Source organism: Antrostomus carolinensis, unplaced genomic scaffold (assembly GCF_000700745.2).
Source record: "Antrostomus carolinensis isolate BGI_N321 unplaced genomic scaffold, ASM70074v2 scaffold365, whole genome shotgun sequence".
NCBI classification, from domain to species: Eukaryota; Metazoa; Chordata; class Aves; order Caprimulgiformes; family Caprimulgidae; genus Antrostomus; species Antrostomus carolinensis.
The window spans coordinates 48,476-60,445 of NW_010315508.1; the positions used below are offsets into that span (position 1 = coordinate 48,476).

General features: G+C 36.4%; 1 protein-coding gene across 1 annotated transcript; it reads right to left on the reverse strand.

Annotated features, from left to right (window-relative positions):
* Positions 1 to 590: 590 nt before the first annotated feature.
* Positions 591 to 10,971, reverse strand: LOC104524934 (ubiquitin-conjugating enzyme E2 variant 2). Its single transcript, XM_029084952.1, has 3 exons — positions 10,824 to 10,971; positions 8,244 to 8,369; positions 591 to 1,462 (listed from the first exon to the last, which is right to left on the reverse strand). The coding sequence occupies exons 1-3, from the start codon at positions 10,866 to 10,868 to the stop codon at positions 1,316 to 1,318; spliced, it is 318 nt and encodes a 105-aa protein (XP_028940785.1). The 5' UTR covers positions 10,869 to 10,971; the 3' UTR covers positions 591 to 1,315.
* Between the last annotated feature and the right edge of the window lie 999 nt (positions 10,972 to 11,970).

An 11,970-nucleotide genomic window follows, 5' to 3' on the forward strand; every position in this document is an offset into this window, starting at 1 on the left:
TGTAATTTTTATTAAAGCTTGCTAAGGTTTCTTTTGTGTGTTTCAGAAAAGGCAAAAGTGGAACAGACAAGAAAAAAGAAAAAAAAAAAAGGCAAGAAATATAAAAGAGGAAAAGATGCAAGAATCAAGGCAGCAAATGCAAAAGCAAGACAAAGGACCAAGAAGGAGGACAGGCTTCAGCAATGTGGTCTGAAAACTGCTCAGAGGTCAAGTATGCAAAGTCAAAGTTACACTCATTTCTCAAAAGAATCTGTGGGGGAGGTAAAGGAAGGTGGGTAGGCAAGGTTTTTTTTTGTTGTTGTTTTTATTTTGGAGTTGGGTTTGAGGGTTGTTTGGTTTTAAATATATATCTATACACACACACACACACATACAGTGCAAGCTTGTCTAAAGAAGTGGTACTACAGATGAAAGAACTTAGTCCTCTGCAACAAACTGAATACCTTGACCTCTCAAGTAAACCAAGAATACAAAAGTGTTAAGGATAAAAGGTGCATGTAAAACCAGCAGCAATATTATGTTTGGCTTTCCACTACTTCTGCAAGTTACTGTACATATATTACATCACTTATAGAAATGGCACAGCCTCAGACACTTTCCACATTTTATTTACATTTTAAGACTAACTTTAATCTCAATCACATATCCATACATTTCCTTTGTTTCACTAAAACTTAAATGCATGGTTTATTAGAACAAAGACTGTAAACAAATATTTGCCATGTCCGATACATGTAACACACAGGAGCTGCTTAACAGAAATTAATCCCCCCATTTTATAAATACAGGTATCAAAACAATCCTGAACATACTTTGTGACACTACTAGTAGTCGGCACCCACACCCTTGCAAAATTAAACAAGATGAGCAACGGTATTCACAGTACCTGCTACTTTAAAACAAATTTAACTGCAGCTCTTTTACTAAGCAAGATGGATAAAGCATGCCATTTATATTTTGCCTTCTCAAGAGATTATTTTCAGAAACATATATTATTCCACAGCAATCTGACACTTTCTGTCATGCTTTCATCTTGTAAAACCTGAATTCCAATTTTAGGCTATTTCAGGCTTATGCTTAAATGACAGTGCCTTGATAAGAGAAAAAAAAAATAATTGTGCTGCCTTTTTCTCCCATAGTGCCTGAAAACATATTGGGCATACATATATTATATATATTCTTACAAATGTCCAGGTCATGTATACCAGCTGAAATTTTTTTAATGTGTGGGTGTTTGCATTGTGAGATTTAATCAAGACATTAACATGAGTAGAAGGTTGCTGTTTTAAGACAGAAGTTTGAGAATCAGCTAAAATTAATTGCTGTAAGTTTGTCCCTCTGGAGGTTGTGGAAGCTTCATATTTTCTTTGGACATCATTAGACGTCTTAGCTCTTGAAGTACAACTTTAATGCTATAAGAATTTTGCCATTTTGCTAACACTGGTATGCTCCGTGCATCCACCTGGAAAAAGAAGAGGGAGTTGTAAGTTATGATGAAATACAAATTCTCTACATAAATACCTGCTATTGACCTAATTGTCCTAAAAAAGGGTCTAAGCATTCCCTAGCACTTTCTCTGTGGCATAAAGTCCCTGTATTCATAAAATATTTTAAGGAAAACAATCATATACTTACAGATACAGATTCTGCAATAAAATCCATGCAGGTGGAACCCTCCATCTGCGCTGATACTAACACTAGTGAGAAGGAAAAGGGTGGAGGGAGGGGGGGGAGATCAGCAAACCATTCACAGCAAAACTGGAGCCGTATCTTGTAATTTTTTTTTATTATTAATTTATTTCATACTATCCTCAAAAAAAGAAAAAAGTAATCATCTTCATTACACCAATATACACGCTTCGGGTTTCTTCAGTTCTTTAAAAGAACCTGCCATTCAAGAGTCCACAGAATACCCTTCTAAAGGAAAATTTCCCTTGTTTTTCCCTTGCTACAAGTATCACTAGTGACTTATTTCACATCAATATTACATGATGCTTCTGATACATCAAGAGTCACTAAGAAATTGATTGAAATATTGAAATAACTGATTCATAATGTTTGGACATTTCTTAGTCCTTTGCATCCTTCTCACAGTAAGTCATCTTATGGAGCCGTGAAGATTACTGTACATCACTTACCAATCTGAATATGAACTGAAAGGAAAGGACATGGGACTTCTCCTATGCGTTTATAAAACCTGTGGGACAATTTACACAGTTATATTATAACAGGGAGGTTTCCATAGGAAAGTCAGCAATTGAACGTTAGCTTGGGAATTGTTTTGGCAGGAGCTAAATCCTGGTCACCCATCCCTTGCAAGGAGGAACTTAAGAAGACAACATGGCCTACAGCTGTGCAACTGCAAAGCAGGCCCATGGGCACAAACAGGGCTATTGCACGCTACTGAATTCCATTGGCAGAGCAGCACAGGCAGCCCACATGGCTATGAAAGTGCTGGAAATCGCTGCTTTATGATTTAGGCAGCATTTTAATTAGGGCAAACTGAAAGAAAAAACAACACTGGAATCAGAAATAAGAATGTTAACACAGATGTTTTATTTCTACGTTGTTCAAAGTGAGGCTGTCTATTTTCAGAACACCAGATGGGACTAAACTTTTTTGTTGAGGCTGAGGTTTAACAACATGCTAGCTTGGGCAGCAATACTAACCCAAGAAGCTTCTGCTCCCTCTCTCTAGGCACTTTAACAGTTGTCCTTTAACTGTGCTACTGTCTATCAGCTTAGGTGAACTGTGAAATCTGTGTGGAGCTACTTTCTGACCTGAACTGATAGAACTCATCTAGTTTAAAAAAACACCTTGGAAAAGAAGTGCCTAAGCAGGACCCTTGAACCAATTCACAGCTCAGCACTATAAGCGTTTCTATTCACACAAATAATGTTCTGCTCAGTCGGGAACCCCTTAAAGTCAGAGCTGCCAAAGACAGTGTATCATCAAAGCACAGTATAAAAGGCAGTCAGATCACTTAATAATTACTGCAAACATTAATAAATTTGGATTAAAAAGAGCATCAAAAGGGAAGCTCCATTATGAAGCAAGATCATGCCAGTTTAAAATATACATATGAGTGTATGAGCTAATACAAAAAGGTTTTGAAAGTAACACTGATCAGACCATCACTGTAATTCCAGGATTAGTGCTGTTTCTTTTTTAAAAGGAGTATTTGGTTTTATTTGGTAGATAAAAGAAGCAATCTCGGAGCAGCATAATTTTTGCAACTGGAAAACAGGTTCTCTTACTTTAAAGAGCAGACTATTAGATAAAACCACCAATGAGTAAAAAGGAAATTCTGGTAAGAGATCACCTGTGTTATCAAGCAGCAGCTTAAGTAAGGCATCATTTAGCCCAAATCTTTGTTCTGAGGTACAGAGCTCTTACAGATCTCTTCCTCTCCAATCCTTCTAGGTAAGATTAAAGAAGGACCCTCCAGACTTTCTATCCAACGAGCTGGACACAGGAAACTAGGAACAATGTGAATTCATTTCAAAAGTCAGAGTAGTAAATATCACACTAGTCAAAGCTATTCTCCATATAGAAAATGCCACAAGAAATGCATGAGACTACCATTTTTCCTCACAGGGTCCTACAGAAAGAAGAAAAACTTCATGGTGGTTAAGTATCGCGGTAACAAGAAACAAGGGCTCAGATCTTCTGTTCACTTAGCATATAGCTGCAGACATTTAAGAGCTTATCTCTCCCCTCTGACACACAGGCACACTTACTAACATTTGTTAATACCTCTCTGCAGCTAACCTGACATCCTCTTCAACTCAGCAAAATGAAACTAAATGTGAGAGTATTCCCTGAATGCTTTGATACAAGTCCTTTGGCAGACCAGTAGTTTAAAAAAATTCCCATGTTAGTCTGAATGACAATATTTTCTACTAAAGTAGCTGAGGAGAGATCACAACATGTGTCACTGATCTGCCAAAAAAAAATTCAGTGATCTCTCTGAGAAAAATATTGGGAAAGAAGCCACAGAAAATGACTATCAAGGACCAGTTAATGGTTGCAACACATGATTCCCAACCAGGAAAAACATGCACTTGGGGTGGAAGCCCCTGTGACAATAAACTGTTTTAGAAGACCACTGTTAAACCAACATAGATAAGAAGAAAAAGGTAGGTTTAGATTTTTGTAAGTTTGAGGAAGAAAATGAACATAATTATCTGTTCACACAAAGACTGGGTTAGCAACAAAATGGCTGGAACCAGTTGCTCTGGGACTCCCCAGATGATGGTCTTCCACCTGGCAATTCTGCCTTCATCCTGTCTTCCTTTTCCGTACTTCTCCTCAACTGTGCCTTTGTAGGCTCTCTCAAGTCTGGAGATCTGCCTCAATTACAGCACACAGCAGTCGGTCACCAGTGCTGTTCAAACAATGCAATTCTGTGTACATGGGCTGATCTGGAACATGAGACCAGATCACTTAAAAGTAAGCTCCTCCAGCTTTTCTTTCTTGTCCAGGAATTTGTAACAACAAACCCACAGACTGTAAACTACACTTTAACAATGTTATGATTTTTTTTCTGAGTAAATATAACATTTTCTTTACTGTTTCTCTCAAGTCTCTTTTCTGCAAGTCACCAACTTTTTTATGACATCTTGCAGCAGTAAAGATTTTGGCTCAGGTTCTATTTTCTGTGTTGTAGAATTTATTTCCAAGTTAGTGCATAATAAATTAACTTTATGAAAAACAATTATAAGATATTTGGAAGAATTATACAGATTATGTTGAATTCACACAAAAGCATTAAGTAATATTCAAGTACACATCCAGGGACACAGAGAGAGAAATGTCAAGGTCACATAAATGCTAATAAAGCTGAAAATGGCAACTTGAAGACTATTTTATTCTGGGGGTACACCACTGTAAATCTTTAAACAATAGCAAGAGAAGTACAATTTATAATGTAGATTTTTTTCTAAACTGTTGAAATTAAAGCAAATAATTTTACACCATGCTGCAAAGTAGTCAATGTTTATAATGTTCCAAATATCTTAACTTTAAGGAGTAGCAAACTGCTTAGTCTACAATAAATATACTCAAAGCTGAAACTAGACAACAGTTTACAGATTTATAGCTGACAGAGTCTCAAGTGAATTTAAAGGAAACAAATATTTCCAGCTGTAAAAGGTATTTAAATGAACAGAAGTGATTGCAAATCCTGCAAGACAGATTTCTGAAGAGCACTCTCACAGATGCAAAAATCAGACATCCTCAAAAGATCATGGGAAAATAAATGGCATGTCAGAATGCAACCTGTGTTTTATCAATACAGGATATATAAGTCTCCAAGAGAAAAGACCCCGCAGCATTAAGTATGATAATTTAAATACAATTTTACAATAGTGATGCCATTAGCACATAAAAGCGGTTTCTCCAGCCTTATGTAAGTACTTGGACTAGCTTTTCTGAAATTAGTACCCTAATTCTATATACAAACTCAGTAGCTCCATAGGCAAATTGAAATGCAGAAAACCACAGAAAGTAACTTGCAGACAAGAAAAGGAAGACAATTCCACAGACCTAACTAGAGTCTTCTATGATAAAATAAACCTCAAGTAGCCCTTGCCTTTCTTGCACCAAATTTATCAAACAGCGATCCCTGGGATCCCTGAAGATATGCTGCTATGGAAAAGTTACTCACAAGCAAAACTCCTCTCTCAGAATAATCAAAGTCAATAGACTTGTAACTGTCAGTACAGATAAATTCACCACACACGTGCACTTTTCATGCAGAGGGACTTGTAAGTCAAGAAAGCTGAGAACCACTGCCAAGAAGGCAGTTTGAACCTAGCTTCCCTTAGACCCCTGGTAACTCTAGCACATGTCCATCTCCCCCCTCCACCATTCACACTCCAACTCAACAGAAATTATCACCCTCTAAACTCACACTGTGGGGGGGCTCTACCTTTCCTCAGGTGTTAACTAGCACATACCTCCTGTGAAGTGTTCCTTAACAATGTTACAGATGTTTTGAGTAGTATGGTAACACCACTAGGACATACAATTTCAGCTGCTGTTTATCTCAGGTCTCTTTTCTGCAAGTTACCAACTTTTTCATGCTGTCTATATGCAATGTGATCAAAAGCTGGCTACATATCATAAACAAGGTGCAGAAGCATGGATAGTAGTTTATCTACTAAAAAGAGTAGAGAAAGTAGAGTTTATAATTTCTAAAAAGATGAAACTTTTGCCATACATTCAAAGAACGCAGCAAACTGCTTCAGATTTGTTATATGAAAGACGATCACAAAGTGAAAGAGCAGCTTAGAAGAAACATGAAGGAAGTAAAATAGGAAGCAGCAATGTGAACTGTTCCAGGGATGCTGAAGGTGCCCTCAGTTTATCTGACACATTTGGCACAACTCTAGTGAGCACAATGGCAAAATAAGCTAAAATGCAAGATACTGGGACAATGGGCACATTAAAAATTACATAATAAAAGAATTTTAAATTCATTAGTTATGAAAAAAGGTTTTCATTAAAAATACTACCTAGTCCTATTTAAATTCATTTAAAAAATAAGTTACACATTTGCATAACAAATCCTACATAAGATATACTAGTTTATAGAACCAGCTGGGGAAAAATTGAATTAAAGTTTTGTATAAGCTTATAAACTTATTAAAATCAAATTTTCCTGTAGTGATGACTGGATTTTAACAGTCCTTTAAAAACCATCAGGCAGATTTCCTGTCACAGTGTTCACCCCATTCCTCAGCAAGCTGAGGGAGCGCAGACTTCTCCAAACAAAAGCTCAAGCCGAGTGGCTGGGTGAACAGGAGCCTTCAGGCTCTGCAGGTCTGAGATTCTGCTTCCGGAAACCAACACCTTTATTCTCAGGCACGCACAGAGGAAACAACAAGGGCATACTTCTTTACTGATTCAGAATACTACATGTTAAAAAGGGGAGGTATGAAAATAATATTATAAACATACCAAAAGTTCTGCTGCATTCATATTGGCAGCTTTTGCTAGTCACAACCTCCTAATAAACATACATGCTTAGGCCACAAAGCCACAGTTGTGAAGGGCAACGGTTGGTTTGTAGACAGCAATTTTAGTAAGATCTTCGGGTAGAGTGAAGTTGTTGGCTACACACAAAGTATTTTGAAATTAATTTTAGATTACTTCTGAAGTGCCAGTGCACTAGCGTTGGATGACCAAATAGTACATTATCCTACCACCTCCAACAGCTCAAACAAACCCCTAAGAATCTCCCCCTCCTCTACAGTCAGTGAGATACTTGAGCTTCACGTTTCAGTACTGTTAATTACACAAATGCAAGTGCATCTTTCTTTTAAATCTTCCAAATTTTGGCCAAAGATGCTCTCTGACTCACCTAAGTACTACCTTAACCCAATTACTTTGCATTCACTAGAGACATGTACATGCAGACAAGTGTGATACACTATTGTATTTCCTGCCAATATCCACATACACCACAGGAAATGCAAGACAGCTCACATCTCTTTTCACTGAGCAAGGGGGTACCTCAGAGCTACTCACAGGACTAAAGTACTCAGTGAATAATAGAGTAACAAACTTGCTTGAGCTGCTGCCGTTGCCCATGTACATGAACTCACGTGAACTCATCCCACCCTAAGTGCAGGATCAATGAAAGAAACTTACTGCAAATTGATCTTTAAAAAGAAAGTGATTACCATCTATATCAAAAGATCTTAAAACTGAAGTTCAGAATCATCTTGGATTTGAATAAACCCACTATAAAAAAAAAAAGAGTTTAAATACATCAATTCAATATAGGTGAGTTACTATATCCAAAATGAGACTCATCAGGAATAACCTCAATTTTTAATTAATGGAAACATCAGATAAAGTTTGTAGCACTCCTGTTACAATATGAATATAACCCCCTTTTATGAGAGTATTACAAAGAAAAAATCTAAACATGGCTTAAACACTTATTTTTGCCCATTCAAAATTAAATTCTTCAGCTTCACTTAAAAGAAACAACAATTTCAATACTATAAATAATGCTCACCTCACTGATAAGTCATTAAGACCTACTAACATATTGTAAATACCTAAAGATTTGAAGCAGTAGGCAACCAAAATTTGATTTAAATCAAGTACGTACATTGTAAAATTTAAATATGAAAGCTATGTCCAACATGCATATTCCTCACCTGGGTTTTTCACATAAATAATTTATAGTACAGATTAACAACATGGTTGATCTTACCATTTCAACTTACCATTCCATTGGAATTATTTATTCCATTCATATTAATTTTAGTTACAAATCTAACTGTAGGAGGTGCTTCTGGATATTTAGGTCCACACTCTACTTTCAGACTGTATATTCTGTTTTCATAGTTTGTCTAGAAAGCAAAAAGACAGACTAATGCATCTTACTGAAAGCTGAATATTAATAAAAAAAGATAAAAGCAAAGGCAAGAGGAATAAAGATGAAGAAATAAGAAATAACTGTAAAATGTACCAGTTGATGGTCTTGGATTCCTTATTGATATTGCACTGTTTTGGTCATATTGATTACTTGATGAATATGTATAAATTGCACTACTTATTGACTGTACCATACAAAAGTTTCAAAAGAATAAAGTTTTTTTTTCTAGTTCACATTTACACTTATGCCTCCTACCCACCTGCATTCCCAAAACAACTTTGGCATGGTAGGGGGCTAAGAGAAAATCAATAATCTTTAAGAAAATTATTTATTTCCACTGTAAGAAAAATATCTAACACTGCAAAAAAAAAAAAAAAATCAGAAAGGGGGAAAGACAAAGATGCCAATAACTCAACAGTTAAGACACAATCAAGAACAAGATGAAAACAGTATTTGCAGAAAACATGTATTAGAAGTAATTAACACTCCAGAAGATATTCAAGACTTCCATAGGTGGGGATTCCTGGGTTTATGAGAGGATTTATAAACTCTGAAGAGTAAAGTAACAGCTAGCTTACAGAAGACATCACTCAAAAGTAACCATGAAACAGATCATTGTAAGTGCAAATGTATTTTGACAAAGTCCAATTAGAAATCAATATGGTTCTATCTTTTTTTCAATCTTGTCAAGTAGACCATGCACAATAAAAAGTGTCAGTGGCTCTGCTGGTCACTGACGCACAAGCCTCTGTGCTCCAAAAGGAAGATAAACACTTTTTCTCCAGCTGTCTTTTCACTGGCATAACAGACAGAGCTAATATGAACCCAAAGCAGTAACGTGCCTCTGAACGTCCTGGAAGTACCATCTTTTAGCTGTTCTGCATCAGTCAGCTGTCACCCTCTCCAAGCAGAAGTACCAACCACACAGTCAGGTTATCAAATGACAGTCTGTTCTGGGGTCAGTTAAAAAGCAGATTGGAAATCAGACTACTGAGCACCCCGTGCCCTGTACTTTTAAGAAGCCACAGAGACTGAGCAGCAAGTGGGACAGAAAGAAACGAGGCAAAGCAGCACATCCTTCATTAGAAAAAGGTTTTCTATTATTCTGTCCCCCTAAAAGCTAAAGGCCCAATAAAGGTAATCTTGTCCTGCTACAGGTAACATAGCTGCTACCACAGTAAGAAAACACAAGAATAAAAATTCTCGTTGTTCACCCAGATAAAACAATTTACTCCCCCAGAGAGGGATGCTGTCAGTTATAGTAGAAATAGGTCAAAATGTATATATATCACTCACAATTCTGAAAAATCCTAAGAACAGCACTTATTCTCATTCCCTTATTTCTCTCCACGTGACTTCTCAATTTTGCAAATTTACTGCAAACCACGTATCCCTGACTAACTCACCAAAAAGCCTAAAAGAACCTCCATTTTTGGGGGTCAGAAAAATGTTTCCTTTAATCCAAAACAAATCTTCCCCTCCCTCCTCCATGTCTGCTTTTTTCTTGCTTGGGTAAACTATCACAAGCAGTTTTTGCCTGGCTCTGGAGAAGCCACATATGTGAAGAAGTTCACGATGTGGACAGCATTAGCAACTTTCTCTGTGTTCCACCTAACTGCACACTGTTTATGTAACTCAATCAATTCCAAAATCACTCCTTGTCTCCAAATTCTGAAACTGGATGTGCAATTCTTCTCATCAAAGTACCACCACTGGCTTGGGAGCTGGTGGCTCTCACTTTCTACAATCACCATGTACTGCAAGTCATTCTATCAGCAACACTGTGTGTCCCCGAAATAGCCTAAAATATTACCTGCATGCACTCTTTCATAAAGAAAATAAAATGGCAACACTATAAATTGACCAGAATTAGAAGTGCATCCCAGGTTGGGGTTTTTTGTGTGGTTTTGTTTTGTTCTTTTTGTTTGTTCGTTTTAAAAACATATGGGCTCTACATAATAATCACTCCCTTCAGAGATGTGTTAGGAGCCTACCTCAGGTTAAACAGAAACCAGTCACAGGCAGTTCTGGAGGCTGATTGGGGAGTCAGGGAGACACTAACACTCTACAGAACTGAAATTACTAGGCACGTATGATAAACTGTGGAATGACAGTTTATTTACTGTACTATCACTGTACACTTATGTGCAGTAATGATGGACATACAGACTGACTTTATTCCTAACTCAGAAATAAGTCTCAAATCACAAGTGGCTTACACAGCTGCAGAAACATGTACTAGGGAGGCTAGACTGAAAACCCTTAATAACATGCCAGGAACTAACAAATTTTACAGAAATACACAGTATTTCTAGAGCTTCATTCATTCAATTTTAACTAATTCCTTTACACCAAAGCAAAGTAATCTTTTTTTGCATTGTGTATTGCCTACATACTTAAGAAAAATGTTTTAATTCATCACACTTACCCTCGGTGGCCCAATAATCATTCCTGTCCATCTGGTGAGTGTCATATCTTCATCATCTTCAAGGCCCCAGCTTACTGTACCATCACCTACTCCTTTCTGCCCTTCTTCAAGTTCTTCCAACAAGCGAAAATTACGAGGTACTTTAACTAAAGGGAAGAATGTAATTAATACTGCTCACATTAAGGAAAAGGTAAACAATTTCATTGCATTTATATGTTATGCACTAGCAACTGATGAATATACTTCCAAAGTTAAACAAATTTTTCCTGCATTAATTTATTTATCACTCAAATTGTTCTGAGGCAACTAACTGGAAGCTAGTTAATGAACAATAAAGGAGGAAATAAGAGAGTTCTCTTTAGTCTGAGATGGCTTAATTCAGGTTATCTTTCCCAAGCACAGTACTGTTTAGAGCCAGTACATTTCAAAATCAATTCACTGTCTGACAAGTTCTACTTAACTAGAATCCACATAAAACTGATAAGGCAAATTCCCTCCAAAATTAATTACAGAATGCAACATTTAACACAAATTATCTTAATGAATGTAAGAGAAAGACTGAAACATTTTCACTTGATTTTGATTTTCAAACCCCAACACTTTAATATCAGAAAACAAATTTTTAAAATCAAGTCTTTTAATTCAGTTATTCCGACTTAACAGAGGGAAAAAAGCAAGAAGCACAGAAACACTGATTAAGCAGTTAAAGAGAGATAATGATATATTCACAACAGAGTATGAAGATGTACTGCCTCTAAAGAGAGCCAAGTAATATTCACTTGCTGAACTATAATTACTGGATTATTATTATTATGCATGAAAACAGATATTTATAGGTGTTAAACAAGTGGATGTTTAATTGCTTTGTATCACAAAAGCTAAAACGATATTTCAGCACTGATGTAGGGAATAAAGCTAATTAACACTTGTGCATGCAATCATGGTATGCTTTTACTGTCAAATAAAATATGCACAATGATGTAGTAGCAGTATTACAATATAATAAAACTTTGGTTTTCTTACAGCTACTTATAGCTATATATTTTTTCTTATAGGTATTTACAGCTATAGTGTTTCCATAATTTTTACTGCAGATCCTTTCTTGTACTGAAAGAACCCAGGTACTCTATAAAACTAAAACTCTAAG

What these genes read in the sequence shown, in the direction of transcription:
- LOC104524934 (XM_029084952.1), bottom strand. Translation starts at nt 10,868, where the DNA reads ATGACACTCACCAGATGGACAGGAATGATTATTGGGCCACCGAGG. An exon ending in TGATTATTGGGCCACCGAGG is followed by an intron (nt 8,370 to 10,823) that starts GTAAGTGTGATG and finishes TTTGCTTTCTAG; the next exon opens with ACAAACTATGAAAACAGAAT. An exon ending in TAAATAATTCCAATGGAATG is followed by an intron (nt 1,463 to 8,243) that starts GTAAGTTGAAAT and finishes TTCTTTTTCCAG; the next exon opens with GTGGATGCACGGAGCATACC.